Source organism: Spodoptera frugiperda, chromosome 28 (genome assembly GCF_023101765.2).
Source record: "Spodoptera frugiperda isolate SF20-4 chromosome 28, AGI-APGP_CSIRO_Sfru_2.0, whole genome shotgun sequence".
Taxonomy (NCBI): domain Eukaryota; kingdom Metazoa; phylum Arthropoda; class Insecta; order Lepidoptera; family Noctuidae; genus Spodoptera; species Spodoptera frugiperda.
In genome coordinates this window covers 128,531-155,255 of record NC_064239.1, presented here as the reverse complement: position 1 = coordinate 155,255, position 26,725 = coordinate 128,531, and the positions used below count along the sequence as shown (strand labels likewise).

Below are 26,725 nucleotides of genomic sequence, written 5' to 3'. Positions count from 1 at the left end.
TTAAATATTATTTATTTAGATAATTGTACACAACAGTTTATACGCGGCTAACGACACCGGTTGTAACTTTGCAACACTCACACACATACATTCACCTAACACCGATACAATACATCTGTATGCGCAGACACAAGCTCACAGATCTTCGTACACCTCAATACTATCCACCATTTTCTTTAAGATCCTTTCTGTCAATTACGTTATTCCAGACCATAATCTACCCCTGTTCCAATCATCACGAATCCTTTAGCCGTTTTGACGAGGAAGAGTAACAAATAAACATACAAACTTTCGCATTTATAATATTATACATCTGTTTACAAACTATTGCATTAAATATTTTAGTAGGCGTAGTAGAATACATATTTTTATAAATGTTAACATACTTAATAATTGTACAACTTGAGCAAGTTACGTTATAAAGTCACGACAGTAATAAATGTATTGATGACGTCGGCAGGTGCACGGCAAGCGGTACGCGTACCGGTTCAGCTGGGCGGGGCTGGCGGCGGCGTGCCAGGCGCAGGCCGGGGACGCGCCGCCCTACTGGCACTACCTGCCGCCCGCCGCCACCGACGCCACGACACCCAACACAACCGCGCCCTAGTCCGCCCGTAGCCACGTAGCAAGCAAGGCTACGCTGTCACTACGCGGAAGGAAAGTGCTACGCCGTAGCACGTAGCGAGTGAAAGTTGCTACGTGCCACGTAGCCGCGACTACGACTGTGCTACGTTGTGCATTCAAGTGATTGATGGTGGTATTATTGAACCGTAACCTTTATAATACGTCGGTATTCCATTATGGTCTGTGTGTGGTGACCTGTGCAGGTAGGGGATTGTATAATGCGTAGGCGTAGGCTATTTAATGGAATTAGTAACGCTTATTTGAAAAAAGAATATTGTTTTTCAAACTACATAGAAACGTATCTCTGGAAAAGTATCACAGATTACTAGTTGTGTTAGAAAACACATATTAATACTGTAACTGTAATTGTACATTACTGTATAATATCAAAGTGTAATTAGTCTGCGTAGTGCTTCATTCTGATTCTATCATATTCCATGCCGGCAAATATTTTCACTCCCTATAACATGAGGTTTATAACAAAATAACCAGTGATATGTGTGTCTTAACATTGTGTCATCCAGTTCAGACGTAAATTAATGTTATGTATAATGTAGATATTGCCTACAGTCAGGAATGTGCCTGCCACGTAATGTTTGTTGTTACTCGTTAACGAGAATAATTGCTTTCAATATTATAAACTGAAACATTTTCAGTGTTATTACTTCATTTATGTTAGTATGTATAAATATTGTAATATAGTAATGTTGTTGTGAATTTATACATACTTAATATAGAATAGTACATACGGCAACACACACACATGTAGGATATGATCAATATACGTGTAGGATACAAGTAGTGTTCCATTGTTGTTGTGTGTTCGTTCTCAGTAGTGTGAGTGGCTATTACAATTGTTTCTAAATATGTCTATCTACATATCTTTCATATCTATGTACAAGCAATGTTCATGAATATTACTACTATGTATGACTTATTAAAGTCTAAAATTGTATGTATACATTATACTTGTATTATATACCTATACTTGGAAGCAAAACGGAGCTACTAACGTTTTTTTCTTTTCCATTTCTTGATTATTATTCTTTTTGATACAAGTATTTTATTAATTGGTAACGTTTGTCGTATGAAAGACGATTTAATTATCTTTAAAATGAGAGTATTCACTCATTCCTTTTTTAAGTATTTGACTGCGAATAGAAAACTGTTGAAGGCAAATCCTCCGCTAACGTCATTCACCGGTGACCACCACGGCGTTCAATGTGTTAATTAATGAGGGTTCTTTAAAAAAATAAGCGTTAGTGTCTCCGTTCCTCCAGTTATTTGCTCCCAAGTGTATTTAGATTTATTTCTACTAAATAGGTGCTTATACATTAGTTACTGTACGATGATATCCCGACGGTGTAAATGTTACCTATCTTGGACTATTCTACCTCATTTCAGTTTGTTCCCGTTTCGGGTAGAAAGTACTTCGTCAAGTACTGGCCCAACTATAATTTTCTTGTTCTTAATAATACTATTTTCTTTAACTTTTACTTTAAACTTTAATGTGTTAGTGATAAGTATTAGTTTTGATATATTGTATTATGTAGTTTTATAAGTACTTTAGGTTTAATTAGTTTTAAATTAGGTTTAAATTACCGGCTAATATGATTGTTACTTTATTCGCTTTTTTTGTTTCTCCGTAATAGATTATAGTTTTTAATGTAATTGTTTCTCCTGATTAAATCACTATGTTAGAATTACTGAAATGTAATTAAATTATATTACTTTACAGAGAAATCAAACACAATCAATAAAAATAGATGATTAATAAACAATCATTAGGGCCGTACAGTTCCAATGCGGGCTCTCTTTTCTCAGGATTTCACTAGATGGCGTTAAGCTAAAGTTGTCAAACGTCTAATGTCTAATAGCTTCAACGCTCTTTGGCAGTGCAGTCGACTACTTCGTATTGGAGACTCGGTTCCCATCAAGGCTTCAAAGCTCTTCGTTTAACGTTAGTGAATTACTTACGATGATACCTTAGTTCCCTCTAGCCCTCTTTAAAAAATTCCTACTCCATAGCCCTCATTGTGTTGCTTGTAAGATGTGTTACATACTCACGTGTAAAATATATGTATTACTTACGAAGAAATACAAACATTGTTTAAGATTAAGTCTACCTATGGTTAACATGTTGGATGTCATTGCGCCATCATCAGAGTACCTATTGTGTAGGTACGTTGTATACTTGTCATGGTATAAGTACAACCACTTTTAAATCATTGTAAATAATACTTAACTTTGTTTTGTTATTTTTGTTACATACGATTTAACAATACATTAAATTAATGCCCGTTTTTACCAACCTCTCCTTAATTTTAAGACTCCCCTACTCCTAAGTTGAGAATAGGTGATAATTAACGTCATTTTGTTTGTCACCTGCCTATAATTGACACGCAATAAATAGTACACGCAAAGGGTTGGTTTAGTCATGTTAAATAACTTTTAGTTAAGAGATGGTACCTGAAAACGGTCTTAACTCTTGAATATCTATGTATTTTTCGACTTGTCCAGGTACACGATGGCCGCACTGACGCCGACCTAGTTTGTTTCATGTTGTTACGCATAGTTTACTATTTTGTTATTATGTTACATTTAAACCAATAACAGTACAATATATTATTACTTTATATTTAGTACTCATATAGAAGTATATACTTGCAGGTTTATTGGTTGATTAACAACATAATATAGGTACAGTCGGTAACGATAATCACAACAGTTCCTGGTCAATTGTAAATACTTACTTTGAAATAATAAAATCCTGAACACTGAATGCTTTATTTATTTATTGTAAGTATGTCCTCTGTCACACGGTTCCTGGTTCGATGCGAAGGGATGTGTGTTATCTCTCGATGTAGCTAATGCTCTCGGTTTGCTAGCTTCATACTTTGGAATGTTATTTATAAATATAATCACGTGATAAAAAGATTGGAACTTTAATAAAACATACGTAGAAAAAGGAACAAAGATTTACATTTCAGAACATTTGACACGGTAAATTATAAAAAAAAAATAGTTCCATGTAATAAGGGGGTGCGCCTATTGTCATATACCAGGCAATTTCAGACTTCGTGCTACTACTGAGAAATTTTAGAAATACTATAAGAAAAGAGCCCACCCGTAGTTTGCCCGAAGTGGGAATCGAACCCAAGACCCCTTGCCGGCAGTCCCACATGCGACCACTTGACCTATGAAGCAGTCAACTAAATTAGATGATTACCATTTTTTATACATGACTATATCATTGTCTTTGCCTGTGCAAGTGTGCAATACAGAAAACCTCTGTAAGCTTTTCAAAAGGATCCTTGAATTAAAGTAGGTGAGTGCCAAATGGACGAGTAATATGTGGAATGTGGGAATTGGAAACGTTTACAATAATAACTAAGCACTGCATAAAGCCCAGCTAGCGGCTGTCCTTGCGCGGGCGGATACTGCGCCGATAGCGTGCCCACGCGCAGCGCCACCCGCAGGCGCGCTCAACTGCGGGACCAGTTTCTTATTCTTTACTATTTTGTGATTAAGTTTAGGTCTGGCACTAACTCGCCTGGTGGTAGCGATGATGCAGACAAGAATCGAGTACGCCTGCCCATGAGCAACCTATTCACTTGGTTTTTGAGAGATGCTCAGGTTTGGAAACAGAGTCTAGCAAGTTTCTACAACGGCAAGTGATTGGACTCCTAAAACTTTATTGTTCCGTCACGTGACGAACTCATATACTGCACATAGGAAATGACGTCGAATGTACGCACAAATCAGTCAGCAGACAGATATCTCTGCCAACGAAGCAGATTCCTAAGCAAATAGTTAAATAAAAATAAATGCAATTTGGTTTGAGCGTGTTACTACAAAAAGTTTGCAACCCCTGTGCACGGGTTTGTCCCCGCACAGCGCCACGCACAGTGCACGGCTCGAGTTGTCAACATGGCGCCGCACTGGACAGGACTGCTCGCCTCGCTGCTGCTCTGCGTACACGGTAATGTTTACTCTAATACTTACACATACTAGCCCCACCCCAGCTAATGTAGAAACTTTAATACATACTATCTATATTACCTACTCTGGTGTGGTTCGAGTAGCGGTAGCGTCTACTCTTGTAAACATAAGTCAGCATGTCTCATAGAGAATGTCGAGGCTAGTTAGTGTTGATGGGGCACTGGTGACGGGTGGAGTGTGTGCAGGAGCGGCGCGGGCGCGGGGCGACTGCAGCAACGCGACGCAGCTGTCGGTGCAGCTGGACACGCTGCTGGCCGAGTACGAGCGCGAGGCGCCGCCCGCCGCCGGCCTGCGCGTCGCGCTGGCGCTGGACGTGCGCCACGCCACCGTCGACGACGACCGCGCCACCATGCACCTGCTCGCCGACCTCAAGATGGTGACTGCTCCTCCCACTTCCTTACTCATTTATTATCCTTATTAATTTTTGCGAGTCTCACGTTGTGTGCTAGTTTGACAAATTACCCGGTGAAGTGACTAACATTCCCTCATTAATACTTTTGGCACCACACGGTACAGAAGTAGTGTGCAGATATTTAATCCGTGCAGCAACATAAAGTAACGGTATTTTAGTGCAAGCTGACTATGTAGGGGAAATAATACGCCTACACTCGCTTTATCATTTCCCGTTGAACGGATGAGCCGTTGTGTTTGGGCACTTGAACTATTATGTATCTAAGTATATATCGCACATATATATGTGATGCTATGAGTAAGCCGGGGTCGGTGTGTGGTGTTGCAGTCGTGGCAGGAGCCGCGCGTCCGCTGGAACACGTCGGAGTGGGGCTGCGACAGCGTGCTGACGGCGGCGGAGCGCCTGTGGCTGCCCGACGTGGTGCTGCTGAACGCGGCCGCGACCAGGGCGGGGGACGCCGGCACGCGCGCGCGCCTCTCGGCCGCCGGCGCCGTGTCCTGGCTCACACACCTCGACGTGACCGCGCCGCTCGACCTCGACCTGTCCAGCTGGCCGCGCGACACGCAGGCCTGCACCTTCACCTTCGGCTCCAGAACCTACAACAATGAGGAGCTGATCCTAGATATCAGTGAATTTAAAGTAAGACCTTATATTGTTGTGCCGACAGTAGCTTAGCAGTAAGTAGTTACTACATTCTGGTAATAATATTGTTCAATCATGTTTTTCTTAACCGGTGGTGTCAGTGCAACGGCCTGTGACTGCGTGTTACTGATAGTTGCGCGTTGGTTTCCAGCACGCCGTGGTGTTCGAGGCGGGCGCGTGGGAGATGCAGTCGGTGTCGAGCGACACGGCGACGTGGCAGCGCGGCGTGGAGCAGGTGAGCGTGGCGACGTGGACGGTGCGCGTGACGCGGCGCGCGGCGGCGCAGTCGCTGGGCGCGGCCGCGGTGCTGGCGGCGGGCGCGCTGCTGCTGGGCGCGGCGGCCGCGCTACCGCCGCAGCAACGAGCGCCGCTGGCTGCCTGCGCCTCCTTCACCGCTGCGCTCTGGTGAGCACCCTGCTCTACTGCCCAGTACTCGCGTGTGACAGCCGCCTGTAACAGTGTCCGTTGCAGGCTGGTGTCGGCGCTGGCGCGGCTGCCGGGCGGGCAGGGCACGCCGCGCGCGCTGCGGGCGGTGTGCGCGCAGTGCGTGTGCGGCGCGCTGAGCGGCGCGTGCGCGGCGCTGGTGGTGCGGCTGGCGCGCTGCTCGCTCACTCCGCCGCAAGCGCTGCGCTCGCTGCTCTCCTCTCTCTCCACGCTGTGCAAGCTGACGCCTTCACCTGTAAGTCTTGCCGTTGTCGATAATTACCATTTTAGGATAAATCCTGAGGCAGATAGGATATGATAGGATATAGGAGATAGTAGATAGAGGCAGAGGCATGCTTATTAAAATAAGCATGCCTCCGCCTCTACTAAAACCAGCTGGTTACACATTTCCAACAGCTAGCTATTAACCATGTCATGTAATCAGGCGAATAATATTTACGATGAGACAACTAGCGCCATCTAGTATACGGCATACGTTTTACCTTTCGTACCACATTTGAAGTTCTTAGTAACAGGAGGACAAATTAATAAAAGTATTTTTTAAAGTTGTTTGGTAGATTTATTAATGAATTTACTGCATGTGTGCAGGAGTCGTGCCTGTCGTCGGAGAGCGGCACGTGGGCGGCGGCGGCCGTGCTGCTGGACCGCGCGCTGTCCGCCCTCATCCTGCTCGTGCTGGTCGTGCTCATCATCGTGCAGCTCTCGTAGCGCCGCCACCGGACCAGCTCACCTAGCGCTCGATCTCGCACCGCTCGTGTAGTTCTCCCAGTGCCCATCGGCTCGAACATCTCTCTTAGCGCCTGCGCTACTCGTACGAGCACGAGCTTGACTAGCGCACCGTTCTAGTGCTCGTGGCGGACGCTGTGTCCATAGCTCCGTGCGTTCATGTTGTATGCGCTACTCTCTCTACTTAGTGCATATTTTCTGTAAATATCAGTGCTACGTATTAATAAATTTTATTATTATATGTTTGGTGTATGTGATTCCACACTCGCTTCAGTAAACATTGTATAAAACTTACGTGGTACTGTATAAAACAATATACTCGAGCCCAGTTAGTAGGGTGTCGTGGTGTGCCCGGTATGTCGCTGCAGCAGGCGCACGCCGCGCTCTCCTACCAGCAGCACCACGGACATAATCGCACCCAGCGCCAGTACCTGCTCACATGGGTATAGTAGGCGCTCAGCATTAATACACACATTGTTATATATAGGTACATACGTGCTGAATAATTTATTATTGATATTCTCATAATTCAAGATTCTGTACAACATATTAATTACTGCGAATTTTGTAATAACTAATACTTATAATTTACCGGACAATCGAACCCGAGATCCAACATTAAGTAGTCGCAAGCGAGAGCATAGTTCTAAAAGGTACAATAGTAAGTCAGTCAGTCAGTACCTGCAGCGCGGGCAGCACGTCGATGAGTCCGATGCTGACGAAGCCGGTGCCGGCGGCCTCGCAGCGCGGCCGCGACACCAGCCACACGCGCCGCGCGCGGTCCATCAGCCCCACCTCGCGCTGCCAACGCAGTCTGAACAAACACACTACGGTTCAATTACACGGCCATCACGTCTACATCAGCTATAATTCACATAAAACATTAAATGTGCGCAAAACTTGTACGAAAATAATTATATTGTTCGCCAAATCCGAATAACAGATGGCGCCACACGTCGTTATACGTTAAAAAAGAGTATCGAAACAAGTGAGTGACACACTATAGCTCAGCCGATAAAACATAATCGTAACGACGGTCCTTCTTGACAATAAACTGCTTATTTGTTTTTTTTTTTATATATATTTTAACTTCATCTGATGGCACGATGCCGACACAGGTAGAAGTTAGAAAACCAACAGACATTTTGTATCTACTTATTCTTTAAAAAATATCTCCTTGTAGGTATTACAGTACTACTTATAGAATATACGAGTTTATATAGTGCAGAGGCGTAAGTAAAACCTGGAAGCGAAGAGTTCCCTATACCCGGAGTGTTTCTTCATGGGCACGGCCACGAGCGGCGGCTTGAACGCCTCGATCTCGCTGAGGCTGCACTTCTCGCGCTCCGTGAACGTCTGCTTGATTATGTCGTAGCCAGAGCTCTTCTCCACCTGCACGTACACGTTGTTACATAATTAGACATCTCGTTGTTTACATTAGAACTTAAGACGGGATATTTACCATGTTTATTTCTCTCTGTGAGTTTCCAATATTTCAGCACTGTTACAAGCGCCATGATCACGGATGAACTGATCATCTAATTTTTTGTTTAAAACTTCCAAAGATATAGGGTATGGTCAAACTGGCGGACAACAAAATGATCCATTGAGGTAAACTAAGTACTCAGAAGAGCTGAGACTTTTCAAATAAACATTCCAGTATGTGACTAGCCTGGAAGGCGAAGAAGCCAGTGCGCACGCGCGCGATGCCGTCCACGACGCTGTGGTACGCGAGCTCGCCCTGCGGCAGGATCTTGTGCCGGTACAGCTGCTGCGTCGACTTCTCCGGACTCTCCTGCGGAAAGACGATGATCCACATTAATTAACTACTAAATGACTTAACTAGTTTGGAAGTAAATATATTCACAGTAGTTGCTCTGCTTATCACTAAACCGGTTTGTTTATCTGTAACCTCGTGAGTGAATCAACCGTATTTCTCTGTTCTGTGCACTCAACTTTAGTTTGAGTTTACCTTTAGTCGCGTTGCCGGTATAGAAACAGGTACTTATACGAATAGGAGATACCACACCGGTAACGATACGTGCTAATAGGGCAATAAACGTATAGATCCTAAATTCCCTGGCTTGAGTGCCGCCTGCCGATACTCACGAGAAAGTAGACCGTCTTGTAAGTGGTGTCCTGGACGCCGATGGTCATGGGCGAGCGCACCAGGTCGTCGATGGTCTGCAGCGCGTTGCTTGGAGTCTGCAGGATGGCCACGATCTTGGCGGAGTAGGCCGTGAACACGAACAGTGACGTCAGCAGCGTGCTGAACATCACCACGCGCACTGACGTCACCGGCGGCGTCCTGTGGAACCCTGCGAAGTACACGGTGAACGTGCGGCAGCCGTACGACACGAAACGTTTAAGTATAAAGAGTCCTTACAACCTTGCTGGCACAGTGAGCCCAGTGCGAAGGTGATGGCTTCGAGCAGCGTGAACAGCTGCAGGTCGGTGGAGGCGCGCGTGTGCTGGCGCAGGCGGCGCAGCGCCACCAGCAGCAGCGCGGCGCTGGCGGCCACGCAGGCGCTGGCGCCCCACACGCCGGCGCTGAACGGCGCCAGGAACACGTTGGACACGGCCGACCGGGACGGTTGCCGGAAGATAAACGCGCACCTGTGCACAATGTTGGCTTATAAAGAAAATCTTATGTTATCGACTTACTAACGGAACTGTTTGACGAGGAACTTAGTTTCAGGCCATGCTACATATACATGAGCAGCATTCCTCGACGCGCGACGCGTGGACTGTTGCGCTGCTACCGGCGACTCGAGTTTCGCGCCCTCTGCCAGAAATCACGAGCACTTTCCGGCGCGAGACACTGTTGGCACGTTAGACTCGTTCGCTAGCAGCGCGCAGCGGCGTAAGTGTTGGGTTCGAATCCCAGGTCGACGCAAAAATGGTGTTACATATCGGGCTCACTGTGTCATACTCCAGACATTGTAGGCTGACGCAGATTTAAGACTTGGCTTCCAAGCAGGTGGTATGATGCCTAAACCGTAAGTTATGAGTAAGCCGATAACATAATAATTAATTTAGTAGTCATTTACCGTAGAGCCCACAATACGAATTTACAGCAAAGGAATGAAAATTAGCCACACCTACATATTTAAACCTCAATCTATTTTTTATAAGACTTACCATCTATAAGCAGGTCCACCTAAAAGAGCTTATAATTTGATGCCCTCGATTTATCTGAGATCTCATCATCAGATGCTCACCTGGTAGCAACAGTACCAACTTGAAAGTATGGGTACACTTTTGTTGGGTTACCGAACAAAACCAGAATCACGGAAATCGGACCAGAAATGTTTAAGTAATCGATGTACAAATGTACGAACTATCGCGAAAATTTACAACCGATCTGAAAAAAATTCATGTGACCCAATTTCTGCTAGTTCGCGTCGAATAAAAAAAGAATCACGCAAGTCTATAAACCTCAACGTAATCGGTGTACTTACATAGAAGAAAAAAGTTAAGTATCGGCCGAATTGAGAACCTCCAATTTTTTCGGAAATCGGTTAAAAATAAATAGTTAATTGGATGTTTGGCTGAATCCAATGTTAACATACTAGTTTCCTGAAAAAATAAATTCATGACTAAACTCTCAATAGGTACTTAAAAAAATTGTGTAAACATAATAATGCGATGAATGCCATAATATATAGGTATGTATAACATGTTTATTTTGTTTTCATGGCTCCAACTGTCTATTCTTCCTTCTACTAGTTTCGCGAAGAATTTATACAATACAGTAGAAGCTCCTTATTCGCGCTTCCTTCATTCGCGTTTTCACTATTCGCGGATTGAAAAATTGCGACCCAATTCCCATATTCGCGGTCTAAGATTTCTTTATTCGCGGATCGAATCGAAATATCGGTGCGTAACCTAAAAAAATACATTCGCTATCCTTTGTCAACGCGTCAGTAGAAGGATAAAAAAATAAAATAGACCTTATTACAACTACGTCTAGATTGTGACTTCTGCCTAAACCTAGTGTGACCTAAACCTGATGATAATAATATTATCATCAGGCAATCTGTATGATCAGAAAGTTCAATTAAACATTTTTTTTATCTACTATTTGCTTCTTGATTTCGTCATCTAGGAACGTATCCCCTATAACCCCATACAAATTACCATCCCATATTCACGGTTTCTCTATTCGCGGCATATTTACGGAACGCATATCCCGCGAATAAAGAGCTTCTACTGTACTAAATTTGCAAGCAACACAAAACTTTTTCAGTGTTATGATTGATTATTTTATTACCTAAACAATATTAATACCTAATGAAATCAATTCTTAAATTCTGCTTATTTTGGGTTAAGACGGACTCAATAAATAAATAACTAAGTCAGCGTCATCAGCGCAGAGTCCATTTCTATTTCATAAATTGTCCAGCACGTGCAACAAAAAGTAAGTATCCTAAACACGAGTTTGGAACACCAAACCTCGGCTGTTGAGGTTTAGTGTTTCGAGCATTCTTTGTCATATTAAAATATTCGCCGCCAGAAATAGTCGAGAGCCTCGGCCAGTAACCTTGCCCCCCCCCCGTCTCCTCACCCCTCCTCGTAATATCCCGCATCGTCTTGTAATAGTTAAGTTACAAGCGAAAAAAGTTGAAACTCTTGGAACACAAGTTGATCTGATTAATCCGTCTCTATATATTTAATAGATAATATACATTAGTATCTAGGCATATCGCGTTTATATCTTGTAAACATTATATGACCAAACTATGCACATGTACAGGCAGCTCAAATATTTAGGACCACCCAGGGTACTCAAAGTAATGCTCAATCAGAAACGGCAATAATATCAATCCAAACAAAGTTTATTATACACGTCATATAATATAAAAAACCCAATTTTAAATTCAATTAATTAAAAATGTTAATTACCTAATTTTCCTTTCAAAACATCACATTATCTAAGTTCAGTCCAACCAAATGCTATAACGGTCAGTGTTTACAGTTTTAGATCGCCTTTACATTGGCGTTTGTCCATCGTAGGCGTTCGATAAACATATACGCAGCGCAAACGCCGCAGCTACGCGGCGCATGCGTCGCGTTTCCTCTGAAGCGTTACATTGGTAAACACCAATGAATACGCTGCACTAATGACGCAACTCCTGCGCCGTGTAGTTGCTATGGAACACAAAAACTTGATTATTGCCTGTTACCTACTCATGTAATGTGTTTATGTGAGTGCCCCGAGTGACCAATTATTTGGCGGTGACTGTACCTACACACACACTCGCGAACGTAGTTTAGCTTCGAACGATCGATCACCAAATAGGAACACAAAACCTCATCATTGCTAATTCCCGTTTTGACGTTGAATTACCAAAGTATAGTAATCTGTAATTGTATCTGTCACGTAGCAAATATTAAAGGTGTTTACATAATCAGTATTCTAATATGATAATACTTCATTGTATGCATATCGCAGGTACACATAATTTGCTTATCTAATCCACTCACAACTTTCCCAGGACATTATAATGATAAGCGAGACTTAGTTCCTCATACTTATCTACGAGTAAAATAGTAATTCTTTACTTTACCTAAATTTTGTCTTGAATTCTCACTCGTTGCTACCTATATCTTCTACAAATAGGTATCTGACAGATGACCAAACTGCATACATATCAATCTGTACCAATTTGTTGTTAATAAGTCTCAATCATATATTTACATAAAGCCGGTGATATCGTGCGATTGTATAAGTTTACGTTCAACACATTATGTAGATACATTATATCAGAATTTTCCCCTGAGGTAGGTCAAGGTGCAATTATTAAGATAATGTCAATAAGTCCACGGTTTTCGGCAATAAGAACGTGAAAAGTATCCTATCGCCATATACCAAGCACCATACCAAGCTTTATGCATTGTGCCATTACTGAGAATTTAAATATAAAAATAAAAGTAAATGCACAACATTCAGGGTTCCGTCATCGTATTCGCGGAACCGTCGCCACGCAAAGATACGATGAGTGGTGACGTCAGGATGACTGTATTTTACATATCGAACACGAACATAATAAACTAAAGTTTAGTTATTATAAATACGTGTAGTCTAGCTTAGATTTTTTATTGTAGTTTGCCGAGTAAACGTGTAACTACATATAATATTAGCTGTGCTGTATCCATGTAAATGATTAACGCTATTTATTTTACTGGTGTTTTAATCTGCATGTGAATAAGGAAAGCTAGTGTTACATGGGTAAGGTAAGGGGGTCTAAGATGATAATGACAAACAAAGTAGGTACTAACGCGAGCACGCAGGTCTCGGAGAAGAAGTCGGCGACTTGCATGCGGTCGTGGCGCATGAACAGCGAGGCGAGCCCCACCTCCGCCTCGCGCCGCTGCAGGTGGCCCACCAGCCCGTCGAACGACCCGTTGTGCGACACGCCGTAGAAGTCCACCTGCCGCAGGTCGAACCTGCCACCGACATGCTTCTAAACAAAACTAAACTCGAAAACGACTTGAAACCCATAGTACTGCGTAATACTTAATACACGAGGGTGCTGGCAGCTGAAGTTACTACGTGGCTGATGGCTCACAAACATTCACTGTTTCAGTAGAAAGTAGAAAATAGTCTCTAAGAAAATAAAATTTTATTAAAATTATCAAAGTTTCTATGTTTTCTTTGCGATTTTGCGTATAAAGTCGCAGACGAAAACTAGAGTAAAATAAGTACGATGTACCGAAAGTGTAAGTCCTGAGCAAGTAGCATCATAAGCGGATAGGTGAACTTGGGGAAGGTATCGATCTGCCGGTTGCGCAGGTCTGCCCAGCCCTTGAAGTTGTCTGGTTCTGTCACCTGTAAAAAACTTTCGAACTCGATCGAAACACTTCGATGGAGCATGACCGATAACTTTCGAGTATGACCAAAAAATTTCGAACATGCGCAAAAGATTTCGCGTATGGCTGAAAGATCCCGAACTTGACCCAAAAATACAAGCATGCTTGAAAGATTTCGAGCGTGACCTAAGGGTCCCGACATCAAGCGAAAGCTTTCAAGCGTGCCCCAAGCTTTTGATTGAAATTAATTTTGAGCGTGTCCTAAGTTCTTCGGTAATGTTGAATCTAGTAGAATAGAAAGGGACCCATACTTTTTGAATTTTTCTTTTATGTGTCTCCGAAAACTCAGTAGCATTGCCCATAGAGGGCCCATACAACACCCAGACCAGAAATAATAATTTGTGGATAGGGATTGCAATCCGGTCCGGCGGATCCGGTAATCCGGCGGATCCGGCGTGTTTTTGGACCTACCGGATCCGGTGTGTCTGCGCCGGATCGCCGTAAAGCAAAAAATACGCGATCGCGATCTGGGAACGTCACACGCGCGCGACGTTGCCAGATCGCTAGACGTGTCTGGTGAAGGAAAAAATGAGGAAATCAAATCCTGCAAGAAAAAAAAAGGGTATAGGGGGAAAGTTGAAAGAACTTAAAAAAGAAATGTATGAAGTATGAAGCGTAAGCGTATGAAGTAGAAGGAGTCAAAGGAAAACACATTTCGCTGATCTACAGTTACTTGATGGCGATTAGGCCAACCAGTGTTGAGGCAGAAATGGCCTTTTCTGCCGCAGGTTATATTTGTAGTGCCATCAGAAGCAGACTAGGAGACAGTACAATAAACACTATTTGTTTTCTTAGATCGTTTTTTCAGGCACAGAAATAATTTTCATTTGAATTTTGCATTGCAAAAAATAAATGCTTCTTGTTTTGTTTCTTAGGATTATGAACTGAAGTTGTTGATTTTATAAGTACAAATTTAAAATACTGTTTTGTTATATAACTGTGTAGATTATTAATAAGAGTTTAATAGTATTATTATTACTTAAGTACTTTCAGATACATACTTACATAAATAGGTACAGCAATAAGTGAGAGTGATTATTTTGATTTACTACAAATAGTACTAAAAATTACAATTAAAACTAAATAATATAATTATAATTGATTTTATTTTCCATAAATACGTATTTTATTTTCTTTTTATACATTATTATTAAAACTAAAAACCACTAAATACTAGGCCTTAAGTAACTTTAAAATCCGGCCGGATCCGACCGGATCCGACCGGATTAGCATCAATCCGGTGAAATCCGGCCGGATTGAAAATGATACCGGATTGCAATCCCTATTTGTGGATCACACAAAGCATTGCTCCGTATCCAATCTTCTGCGTAATTATAAGTTTAGAGTCAACTTACTACAGAAATACCCTTGAGTGAGACATTCCTGAGATCTCTCCTGCGAGTCACAGCAGTGGGCAGCGCGCCCCACAGCGACAGCAGCTCCTGGTGGGAACTGTTCCTGCTGAGCCCCAGCTCGACCTGCAGCAGCGGTTGATTCGGCTTCGTCTTGTACACGTCCACCATAGTGTGAGGAGAGGACCACACCACGTCTGCGTCGGGCAGGATCTCGTACGCATTCAGGGTCTCCTCCACGAGCGCCGGCTCGGCTGATGAGTTGTGGAGCAGTAGCCACGAGTGACGCCTGTTCAGTACACGAGAGCCGGAGGCCTGAAGGACAGTCTCTGAAGTAACATTTCTCTCTCTCGCATCTCACTTAAACCTTATGTTTAAATGTCCTATTGGCCTTATGGCCTAATGTGCTAGCTGCGATTAAAACTGATTTTATATAAGCTAGGTATATAAATACCTTTTCAAGAACAAGGTGAGTATCAGGACAGTTGAGGTCCAGCAGCATGGCCTCCCTGAAGTAGCCAGCCGGCGTCATTGGAGCGGCGCGCTTTGGCTCGGAGACCACGGTGAGTCTCACGCCCGCACCACGTGCGCCGCGCTGCAGCTCTAGAGCTTGCTCTAAATATTCAAACTACTTGTTAACAAGCCATTTGTTTGATTTTGATTGCAATCTGATACGTATCTACATAAATATTTCAATAGAATATTCAAATGACCCTCATTTATCGTTTTTGTGCAAACAAAATTGCGCTTATGTTACGAAAGGTCCTGTTTGTTCAATACAGAATTTCCTAGGGTCATCAAACCATTGGGCAGTAAACTTTGATAACTCTAAAGGTGCGTTATGTAGGTGCTAGGTGCTAGATAGTAAGGAGTCAACTGCAATAAAGTAGCCAGTTACCCGGGGGCCAGCAGATGAAGGCAGTCATCATGGACAGGTCCTTGGTGATGAAGTAGCTCAGTATGAAACCTATTAGCTCCATGTTGTACGACTGACGTGACGCGACGTCACTACCCTGTGGAATACTGCGTCTACAGTATTAACCAAGTACTTACTGAGCGGAGTTAAGGCGTAGTATCTAGGTTTATAGGCATCTACCTACCTAGTTTAATGTCTATCTGGTATATTAATTTAAAACATTAGACATGTATTTTTCTTTCCTTACACAATAATATACTTTGGACGATACATTCATCTGGAATATCGTGTGACGTGACGTCACGATACTACTACATTCACATTGCGAGGCGGGCGGTGACGTAGCGACCTCCCACTGTTAAATTAAAATTTATTTTATCTAAGTATTGTTATCTTATAATGACAAAATAAACAAATACGTGTCTTATACTTCTTCATTATCTAACTGACGGACTAAATATATATTTAATTTTCATACCCAGTCAACTATCCCATTATGATATTATAAATTATGATACTTACTTAGGTGTAATAAAATAATTAATAATTAAATAAATGGTAGCATCGTGCGACTGCATACAACTCTCACTTCCCTACTAAGAACCTTCTTATTTTGTAGTCGATTAAAACAAAATCTATTCCTCGAAAACCACACCATTTGTCGTAAAATAATCAAAGACAAACATATTCATAAGTAGGTTGTAAGTAGGTACATAACAGATCAAACTGATAACGTCTTTTTTTGAAATCTAAAACCAAAAGGTATAGGATAACACAAGATGTGGTGTGCAGGTTATGTCTGTAAAGGTCAACAGTGACGTAAACAATAGGAATAATAGCTAGGTGCCATTAGTGCAGCCACATTAAGATAAAAATGTAGCATCATAAATATTTTATCTGAACATAAGACACCTGATATACCAGCCGTAATACTAAGTAATAAAATTAAGTATAATATTATAAAGAAAGAAAGATATTGCATTGTTTGTGTTTTTGAGCAGAACAGGCTCCGACACTACTGGACTAATGTGGTTAATTCTTTCACTACTAGAAAGTTTACTTTTCAGGGAGTAGGGACCTCATATATGAAACATAGGGTTGTTTTTAACCCAACATATTTTTCCTAAATAAAAGAATCGGACCCTAATCGAGAGCAATCTTGTTTGTGGGGAATGTTTACCTTGTCCCTACACTTCCCTCTTTCCCCTTTATCGTACATTGTACAGCATAGTACTGATTAACACCAACAAAACATAATATACCATAACAATGTTCATAGTAAAACAAGTAAACAAATGAACTTGCCCTTAACGTTGATTAGAGCGGCCAATCATTTCGCCCGAGTGTTTGTGCAGCAATCTTTGTGCACCATTACGGCGTCAGATAATGTTCCCTAATGAGTAAAAACTGCGCCCTCATCGAACGTTATAATATCATAAACTATTACGAACTAAGTACTTGATAAGTCGCTTTTGTAAACACATAATGACGAACTTAATCGTTTTAACTTGAAACTTATGAACTATGTAGTACAAGAGGTTACGAAACTTCTACAGAAATCATGATTACTTTCCAGAAGTTCTGCAAACATCGTGTTCCCGTGTGAAATTCACGAGTTTGTGCTCACACACACATACACACACGACACTCATTGATTTCGTCGAGTCTGAAGTTGATTTCGCCGATATAATGTTGTTTACGGTAAACGTCCTCTGTCCGCCTACGGGCGACAGTTCTCGTAGCACGGAGACTGGACGCTACGAGAACCATCCACAGTGCAACTGGCGCAGTGAACGATTGCACCATCACATTCTTATATTATGATTAGGAATAACTATATTTTTGTAGGCATTTTCATCAAACTCGGTACCTATTCCGTATTGAAAATTATGTAGTTACCCAAGAGGAAAATAACTAAAACCTATTATAACTCATTGAAATGTTTAAAACTTACCGTAAGTAGTTTGCGACTGCACTGTACAAGTGCACACTGGCAGGAGGACATGAATATTATTTGCCGTAATAACAATGCTCAATAAACAGCTAAGATGACAGCTATTCTACGAGGGAAGTGGAAACTATCGTTTATTTTTTCTTCTCTAATATAATCTTCTGATTTATTTCGTTGCGGATCCAAGACAGTTACCTATTCATGTTCCCGAAACGTACTGCTGTGTAGTTTTCGCGTGTTTTCATGTGTGTATGTACTGTAGATTCTGGCTTACAGGAGTTGCAGGCGTTTTGAGAGGTTCTAGAGAGCTTGTCCCATAAAAAATACATAATGGTCGATTAGCTCTTGTCCCATGTGCATACGAATAACACACCATCACTTGATCCGTCTCAGTGTCGATGACCGTACCGTGGGTTGTAGTCGTACAATCTGACTTGCCGTCGCTTAATAAAATAATTATTGTTATTCTAATTCTTTCAAGAAAGCATTTGTCATCGCTGGGATTCCCTAAAACCTCTTTGTATTAAGAGATTTCAATGGAAGTGACCGCATAACTCGGGAGTAAAGTAAAACCAGATTTCAACTCATTGCATATGCATACGCCACATTTGTGAGCAAATCATGTTAGCGCAGTCGGATCATGTACTCCAATAGACATTTTATTGTTTTTTATTGAATGTATTGTTATCTAGGAACTACAGAGAAACCAGTTAGTCTCCGCTCTGTAAATAGATATTACATAATGCGTTGTCTGCTCGAGACCCACGTCTAGGTATTCTGCATTGGGTGTAATTTAATATATGTATTATGTATTTAGGACAAATAAAACAACGGAATAACGTCAACATAAATAGTCTATATTAAATATTTATTATTCTTATAAACTAATGTTAAGTAGTGTGCCCCGTCCGTATCCAGTGCGACTGCTACGCACGAGATCATTTAGGAACGAATCCAAAATATTTGTCTGGATTGGTTGGTTCCGGGATCCTCAGCAGTGGCACGTAACCTGGAGTTGCGCGCCCGATGCATAGGACTAATAACAATACTAGTGATGAGTGTTTGTACCTAGTACAGAACACATGTGGCTACGCCTCGGTGCGTGCTGCGCCGCTATAGGTGTGTGAGCGAGGAGATGGCGGGGCAGGCGTCGGGCTGCACGAACAGCGCCGTGTAGTTGACGATGAAGTAGGTGCTGGCGGAGCCCAGCACGGAGCCGAGCTGGCCCAGCGCGCCGCACAGCCGCATGCCGCGCGCGCCGCCGCCCCGCGCCCACCCGTACACCCACATGCGCGCGTACGAGATCACGCCCGACGACGACACCCACGCCACCACCTGCACGAACATGTACCACGTCACTACTCACATTCTCCACTCGTACACTTTACAATATGCATGTTGCAGTCAAAACCTTTAACTCGTCAAAAGTACTTAAACTAAGTACTAGATAAGTAGCTAAACCAATCAAAATTACTTAACCAGTCAAACTAGGGAGAAGTCAGAGGCACCTCGAGGGCCGTGCTTGGGGTAACTTTACAGTTTGAACTCTGCAGACAGGAGAAGGAACTCCGCGTGGCGTGGCTCCATCAACTCTATAGGTACTTTATATACTTTGATACTTCAGTGGAATTGTTAACATTTAGCTGATTTTGCTAGTTAGTAATTTTAACTAGTTTCGATAGGAATATAAAAATTATACACGAGACTCGCGTGTCGCACTCATTTGTGACAATTAAGATATTTTTTATGAACATAATTTGTTGATAACCCATGCATCGCAAGAGATAAATCACTATCGTGTACAACAAAATCTTGAATATATAAATATTTAGTAAAACCGATACACCAGATTTATGAAACAACTCCGCGCTATTTTGGTACAACATAGTTACAGCTCCATTTTACTTTATAGAATCGGTGTACACGATTGTGAAAACAAATGGAGTGAAACACTCACGATGAGAACTTCTCCGCCCGCGCTGTACTGCAGCGGCGGCGCCGGGCTGAGCAGCGCCGTGGCCAGCAGGTACGCGAAGGGCACGCAGGCGGACGCCAGCATGGCGGCCAGCACCCGCGCAGACACCGGCCGCAGCCACACGCCCGCCAGGCACGCCGCCGGGTTGGCCATCGCGCTCAGCGTCACCGCCAGGTGGTACGCGCGCGTGCCGTACGGCATGCACGAGTACGACTGCACCGACGGCATCACGCCGTTGTTCAGTGCGTTCAGCACCGCCATCAGCGCCATCACGCCCATCCAGCGCGGCACGAGCAGCGAGGGCCGCTCGGACGTCGCCTCGTCGTCCTTGGCCGCCGCCGCCGGCGCCACGCGCTCCGAGTCGAAGCCCTTGTAGTTGTTCATGACGGTGAAGCTGGCCAAGCTGGCGGCCGACAGCCCGCCGAGCAGGACCAGGAACACGGTGGTGTCGAACCGCGCGGGCGGGTAGTGCGGCTCCAGCATCGTGTTGTCCTCGTTGGGCAAGCACTCGGGTGCACCGCCCACGCCCTGCACCAGCGCCAGCAGGCTCGGCACGAACCCGCTCAGACCCTCACCCACCAAGTACGTCGCCAGGTACACATCACGGAAATGTCTTAAGTACGGGTAGAACAGCACGGAGCTGGTGCAGCCCACCAACGCCGCAAAGAACGTCAACGCCAAGTAAGCGATCGACCGTTCTTGGGAACCTATCACAGCAGTTTTCTCGTAGAGGAAGGCGTTCAGTAAGAGCGCCAGCGTGCCGATGACGAGCAGCCCCGAGATGTAGTAGGCATCGGACACGCGCGGCAGCAGGCGGCGCATCACCGCGTATATTAGCAGTCCGCTGTTGGCGAGCTGCACGGCCATCACCATGGAGGAGGGCAGCGCCCAGCCCTCAGGCAGGCGGTCTACCAGCAGCGGCAGTTGCACGTACAGGCCGTTGACCCCGAGCCACGTGCCGAGCCCCCAGCACGCCATGAGCACGTCGAGCGCCACCCGGCGCTGAGTTCCGAACATGTTGACAGGTGCTCGTTCCTCGCGTTCCAAACACGGCGAACTCTCTTTCTCCTCGTTCAACCTGCAGCACAATGCGCGCTCGGTCACCGACCACTACTGACTACTGACACGACTGAAACACTTGTGCCGCTCTGTATTTATGTCCACTGCTAGATAAGTACAATCAGCTAATAATTTAGCATGATTCAACGATTCTCGATACTTTAATATTCACTACATTACTACAACGTAACAGTTTGTGTTTGTTTAGAATTTAGCTAAACACAATCTATAGCGAATATGGTCGCACAACATTGTAAATCAATGCGACAGGGGTGCTCGTCCACTGTAGCGGTTGACCTACTCGACCTACATATTACAGGTACCCTACAACCGGGAGCAGATGTACATTATCGTACTTAGGAAACAAATAATACATACGGAGGTCTGGAGGAGGAACCGAGTGTTAGTACTAGAGTTATTAAGTAAGTAGATGAAATCCGATAAAGTATCGAAATACTTATTGAGACAGCGATAATTGATAACGACTGATTGGGCGCTACAGCAGATTGTGCTACAAGTGGTGTTTGTACCGGTCGGGGAGACAGACGTCGCCCACAGGGAGCAGTGCGCGACTGGACACTGGATGGACAGCACGGGACCGAGACGTCCGCGTCGCACGCATGTGTTGCTGCACTCCAACGTGTTCAGTAAGTTATTTGCAGAGTTCAGTGTGCGTACTGTCTGCTCGAATGTAAAGATAATTCGCGACCGCGGCGTACACAACAAATCATAAGGTCACGGCCACGACCACGAAGTGAACTCAATACTTAGTATTATACGTTGTCGCGTCACTTATCGGGAACAAAACTGTTTCTGTACATTTCCTGTTAGTCGTGTTAGTGTCTGTGGTGTCTACAAACAATACCTAATTACATAAATCAACAAAATTTCATTTTATCAAAATCCCTGCTAATTTCTTTCATAGAACAAAGCATGGTGAGTGTCATCTTTAAAGAAATTGTATGTCACGTCTATATATTATGTACTCTATTGACAAAGATTTCATTTATTCATTAAAAAATCGACTTCAAAAAACAAAAAAACTAAAAAGCAAAAATAAATATTATAAGTACTGATAGGTTGGAGGTTGGTGCTTTCTCCATTTTTGAAGTCGGTAAATACTAGGCTATTTCCGCGCTAACGTATTAATAAGAGCTGAGATCCACCACAAAGAGAATTTTTCAATTCGGATCAGTAGTTTCGGAGATTAGCGCGTTCAAACAAACTTTTCAGATTCATATATTAATATAGATTAGAACTATTATATTAACTATATGTTTAACAAAGTAATCAAAAAACGTAATACCCTAATAATTCTTTCATAGCACTTTTAACCCGTTGTATGTCGGAACACAGATCTACGCGAGACACAATGTGTTTTCTATTGTGTCTCATATACCGACAGACACGAGGTTAATTGATACTTTAACATTCACTACAGCTGAATCAACCGGCAGTTTGTTGGTACTGAATTTTCCATGCGACGAATATTAGATGCCCCCGCGCAGTTTCACCCGCTGCTCAGCTCCCATTGGCCATAGCGTGATGTTTTAGCTTATAGCTTCCTCGATATATGCACTTTCCAACACAAAAAGAATTTAAAATCGGACCAGTAGTTCCGTAGATTAGCGCGTCAAAGAAATAAAATGTATAAGTATGGATGGATGTATAGATTTTCTATGCCGCAATTTACTTCAATTTAGTAACGAAATATGTTAGAGAATCAATTCAAAGTGATATGAAGAGAATAATAATAATATTGAAAATTATTTAAATTAAAGTTTTTTTTTTACAAAATAACGAAATAATCAAAAATGATATACATAACTTCAGAAATTTGTCAATAGATTACACAAATCTAGCCGTGGTAGACGAAAAATAAGGTCACCTTGTTTAGTTCTATTCAAAATATTGTTCTAGCTGGGGAAGATACCTGTTGACTAGTTTTCTACTCACTGTTTTATTAACATACTACAAAAATAATTGAGTAGTGAATGCAAGTGCTCACACCTCATTAACTGTCGTTAAGTAGAAATATTCTAATGACAACAAAGGTGCAATGCTATTAGTAACTGATTGTAACTTGTAAATAAGTCGAAAATGCTTTGAAATATGCGACAAATTGAGGTAGGTTGATGTGATGGCCGCCGTGTACATCATTATGTAAGTTAAGTGGCTGTCCACACTATCGCAACTACTGATTCGCTTCGCATTTGATTACACCGCATCATTCATTAATTCAAATTCAAATTATATGAAAAAAAATATAGATTTGTTCCGATGCTATGGAACCGAACGTAACCGCGATTAATGCATGCGTCAGCATGGCACAGCAGCTGCGATTAGATTAACTAAATTATATTTTGTAAAATATTAATACATCAACTGCTTCTTGTACTGGCATTACATTTCATTTAAACTCATTATTTATTTAAAATAATGAATAATTTCAAGGTTTATATCAATTTTACAAAGCACCTGTATCACTACATCCGAATTATTTGACTACAGAAATAATAATTAAATTACCAAATATAAATACAAACTAGTTATTTGGATATTGTTTCTTTAAAAAGGTGCGTGAAGCTATACTTGTTGTTTACTTGCAGCTTTATAATCGCAACCAGTTTCTAATAAAATAAAACAGTGGAACACTAATATAAGAGTTAACGTAACATAGAAACTAGTTATTTATTTAATTACCACGATAATGAAACAATGCTTAATTAAAACATACCCGTCGTCCATTTCAATGAAACTTATATTAGTGGTTTGTTAGTAACACGGAGGTGCAGGACTGGCTGGGCACCGCGGGCACGTCTCGGCACTCAGCTGGCGGCGGCAGCCCGGCCGCGCGCCACTGGACCTCCACCCTACCACCCACACACACAGTGACCCACTAGGCAACACAACACTTACATCTCCACCGCGATACTCCGGACTTGCTCTGATCAATTACTATTTAATTGACAATTAATTGAACAAGAAAATGCTTTAGTGCTTAGTACTGCCGTAATGGCTTGACTCGCGGTACGGACAAACCGATGACGAACACGTTATATAGAGTTTTAATTAAATCCGACACAACCATCTACAGTAACAACGCTTCGGAGAATGAATGGCGAATAACGTCTACATGAGTAAATACGACGAGATTGGTGTCAGGAGCCGGGAAGCTGGTGGAGATTACTCGGGTACTGAAGTATTTGTTCAGTGCTCTACTTGTTGGAACACAGTGTACACAGGTATTAGCGGACGGCGAGTAGCTACCTACCGGCGGCGGCGCAGGGCCGCAGCGGCGCGGGCGCGGCGGCGGAGCGCGGCGCGCGAGCATTGTGCTCGCCTCACCACAGCCGCGCGCCCCTAGCTGCCACAAGTGCCATGGAATGGGTCAAGCAGAACATAAACCAAGTCAACTGACGTCAGACATCTGTCTCTGTACCTCTACAGGTCTCAATCATTCAAATCTACTCAATTATTGGTCAAGGACAGTTGCACAGCTACTGGATATCTGACGACACTTGTGCAGTGCATGGCACTCACCTTCAAACAGCTGCCAGTTTGTTCACTGCGCTGTCTGAGAGTGGCGCCATTGCTACAAAATATATCTCATCATATTTTACAAGTAGTGTTTGTGTTTCAAGATAAATAAAGCATATCCCTTGTCTTATCAAATTCTCGAAGAGATTTAGTCAAGGCAAAGCATGTAAACAGCCAGACAGATAGGCCTGTGTTCTTATTTAATTTAATTTAGTTAATAATGTCGCAACTCTCCACTTGTTCATGGCTGAGTAAAAGATAAGTTGCAAGATATTTGTAAGTTTCACAACTATGAGATTTATTTTGTAGCCTTCATGGATGAAAAGCAAACCAACATAATGACACAATGCTCAGTTCAGAACTGAGTATAAGTAATAAAATACCTAGTGACACAGTCCATGATGTGAACAGCACGCAAGTTGGTTGTTATTGGTAAATTGTTAATTATTTTGAGGTAAAACAAGACAAACCACAAGTGAAAAACCCAAGGCAACTTTTTGTTACAATACTTAATATTTGTCTTCTAATCAAGGAAATTTATTAATTGTATTATTATTAATTATTAATATTTTCCTTGAAAAGTATATTTATGGAATACTAACTATTAGTACCTAATTTTTATTAAAATACCAAAAAACGGGAATAGGTAGTTTAGTAGAATAGTATGTTAGAACTATGTCTAAATTGAAATCATTTTCCACACAATCAAACAACACAACAGGATTGTTATTAGTTTGGAAGCCAACCAATGTACCCGTTTAGTAGAATTAATTGAAAGCCACCCGTAAAACTAAGTGAGTAGTTAGTATAAGGTAGAGAATGAAAGAGCTACATACTGTGCAAAGGAAGCTGGCATTATCCCCTCATGTTATACAGAAGATATACACTTGTCACCTGGAAACCACAAACCAATGACAACTCTAGTGATATTATAGTGCTAGTCAAAGAGACAGACGTGGTAACTACTAACTACTTGTGCTCGTGTCACAGTGTTTCAGTATGAGAGCAGATAATGATATCCCTTTTCACACAACAATTAATTTTTATGGCTTCATTAGAGCTGTGCTGTGCTATTGTTTTTGGTACAATTTGTTTTAATTATAGGTTGACATAATCATCTTTTGGTATTAATTTTAAGTTGCATAATGTCACTAAGCATGACACTATAAGACAGCAATAGGACAGTAAATATGAAGAAGTTGGGTCAGGCAGGTATTTTAATGTCATTAAGTACCTACACACAAGTATATAATTATATTCTAGAATGTTACACTTTATTATATTATATAAAAATATCTTAAAAATGTATGTAAACATTAAGGGTATAGTCTAAGGAACATTCTATAATGGGTAAGTACTAAGTAAATTCAATGAAAATGCTACAAGTAAATTGAATAAAAATAGTGTAACATGGGACACACAGACTAATAAAATAAAATTAAATAAAAATAAGAAAGCTCATACATATTATACTGGACAGAAACAACACTAGTGTCGAGGAGGTGAGGTGTTGGAGTCAGTAACCACTACACTACACTGCACAATATTGACTGAACCACTGGCACACTGACTGCTCCTCTCCACCTCCAGCAGAATGTATTCAATACACATGTTTACAAACCTTGTGCTGCTCGCCATGCCGCAGTTATGTCAGTATTCAGAGTACGATCTGTACCACAAGGCAGTTCACACTTATTTCCAATGTTTCAATATTACGTGCTTCCTTACATCATTCGCTTTCACATGCTCTGGCCTTACAGCTTACTAACTTGATATTATGTGCAAGAAACTGATTTTTACTAAATTCAACTTATAGTAAGACTCTTACAAAAAAATATAATAACTACAAAATAAACAGGTACAAAAGATTTTTAAATTAGATTTTATCAAAATTTTATTTTACATTTCAAAGTTATTTACATTGCGGGTTGAGCAAACACTTATTGGAATCAAAGTGGACTTTGACTTTGAGTTACTGTATGACATGACATTGACACTGACAAATGTCAGTATCAGATGGTAGTGACCATAGACTATGTGACCATAAACTATACAAATACCTAACTCTACTAAGCAAAAATCTGATATCGGCATAATGAACTAAAAGTTATTAGACTTTTCCTCAGGACTTTTCACTTTATTACAAAAAGGCCGAAGATCGGTGACTGATTTCTGTAGTAATAACTGTGGATGTCGATACTTCTAGTCC

General features: G+C 42.2%; 4 protein-coding genes across 11 annotated transcripts in view; 2 read left to right on the top strand and 2 right to left on the bottom strand.

Annotated features, from left to right (window-relative positions):
- LOC118265466 (DNA-binding protein D-ETS-6) overlaps positions 1–3,406 on the top strand; it is a 30,511-nt gene extending 27,105 nt beyond the window's left edge. Inside the window, exon 6 of the mRNA XM_050705916.1 lies at positions 461–3,406. Coding sequence (XP_050561873.1) covers positions 461–607 — 147 coding nt within the window. The 3' untranslated portion in view covers positions 608–3,406. The remainder of the gene's footprint in view (positions 1–460) is intronic.
- Positions 3,407–4,467: 1,061 nt separating this feature from the next.
- On the top strand, positions 4,468–7,091 carry LOC126912680 (5-hydroxytryptamine receptor 3E-like). Its single transcript, XM_050705961.1, has 6 exons — positions 4,468–4,606; positions 4,812–5,002; positions 5,366–5,677; positions 5,832–6,085; positions 6,152–6,359; positions 6,713–7,091. The coding sequence occupies exons 1-6, from the start codon at positions 4,555–4,557 to the stop codon at positions 6,830–6,832; spliced, it is 1,137 nt and encodes a 378-aa protein (XP_050561918.1). The 5' UTR covers positions 4,468–4,554; the 3' UTR covers positions 6,833–7,091.
- On the bottom strand, positions 6,661–16,069 carry LOC126912673 (ionotropic receptor 75a-like). Of its 2 annotated transcripts, none has more exons than XM_050705940.1 (12): positions 15,974–16,069; positions 15,530–15,690; positions 15,079–15,390; positions 13,567–13,682; positions 13,133–13,300; positions 9,240–9,466; positions 8,960–9,168; positions 8,523–8,645; positions 8,094–8,242; positions 7,532–7,664; positions 7,146–7,281; positions 6,661–7,048 (listed from the first exon to the last, which is right to left on the bottom strand). In XM_050705940.1, the coding sequence occupies exons 1-11, from the start codon at positions 16,053–16,055 to the stop codon at positions 7,180–7,182; spliced, it is 1,782 nt and encodes a 593-aa protein (XP_050561897.1). In that variant the 5' UTR covers positions 16,056–16,069; the 3' UTR covers positions 6,661–7,048; positions 7,146–7,179. The 2 variants fall into 2 exon arrangements, with proteins under 2 accessions (XP_050561897.1, XP_050561898.1); XM_050705941.1 differs by having other exon boundaries at positions 6,661–7,063; positions 15,974–16,068.
- A 2,709-nt stretch (positions 16,070–18,778) lies between these two features.
- Positions 18,779–26,481, bottom strand: LOC126912678 (solute carrier family 52, riboflavin transporter, member 3-B). Of its 7 annotated transcripts, none has more exons than XM_050705946.1 (4): positions 26,138–26,481; positions 25,353–25,410; positions 19,900–20,995; positions 18,779–19,277 (listed from the first exon to the last, which is right to left on the bottom strand). In XM_050705946.1, exons 2-4 carry the CDS (start codon positions 25,370–25,372, stop codon positions 19,056–19,058), a joined length of 1,338 nt encoding a protein of 445 aa, XP_050561903.1. In that variant the 5' UTR covers positions 25,373–25,410; positions 26,138–26,481; the 3' UTR covers positions 18,779–19,055. The 7 variants fall into 7 exon arrangements, with proteins under 7 accessions (XP_050561903.1, XP_050561904.1, XP_050561905.1 ...); XM_050705947.1 differs by lacking the exon at positions 26,138–26,481 and adding an exon at positions 25,981–25,996; XM_050705948.1 differs by lacking the exon at positions 25,353–25,410.
- Positions 26,482–26,725: the final 244 nt, after the last annotated feature.

Coding starts and splice junctions, on each gene's coding strand:
- LOC126912680 (XM_050705961.1), top strand. CDS start 4,555: ATGGCGCCGCACTGGACAGGACTGCTCGCCTCGCTGCTGCTCTGCGTA. Junction 4,607..4,811: donor GCTGCTGCTCTGCGTACACG/GTAATGTTTACT, acceptor GAGTGTGTGCAG/GAGCGGCGCGGGCGCGGGGC. Junction 5,678..5,831: donor TAGATATCAGTGAATTTAAA/GTAAGACCTTAT, acceptor GTTGGTTTCCAG/CACGCCGTGGTGTTCGAGGC.
- LOC126912673 (XM_050705940.1), bottom strand. CDS start 16,055: ATGGAGCTAATAGGTTTCATACTGAGCTACTTCATCACCAAGGACCTG. Junction 13,683..15,078: donor CACTCAAGGGTATTTCTGTA/GTAAGTTGACTC, acceptor AGTTTTTTACAG/GTGACAGAACCAGACAACTT. Junction 9,169..9,239: donor GGGCTCACTGTGCCAGCAAG/GTTGTAAGGACT, acceptor TGTACTTCGCAG/GGTTCCACAGGACGCCGCCG.
- LOC126912678 (XM_050705946.1), bottom strand. CDS start 25,372: ATGCCAGCTTCCTTTGCACA. Junction 20,996..25,352: donor ATGCCAGCTTCCTTTGCACA/GTATGTAGCTCT, acceptor ATTGTGCTGCAG/GTTGAACGAGGAGAAAGAGA. Junction 19,278..19,899: donor CGGGCGGAGAAGTTCTCATC/GTGAGTGTTTCA, acceptor ATGTTCGTGCAG/GTGGTGGCGTGGGTGTCGTC.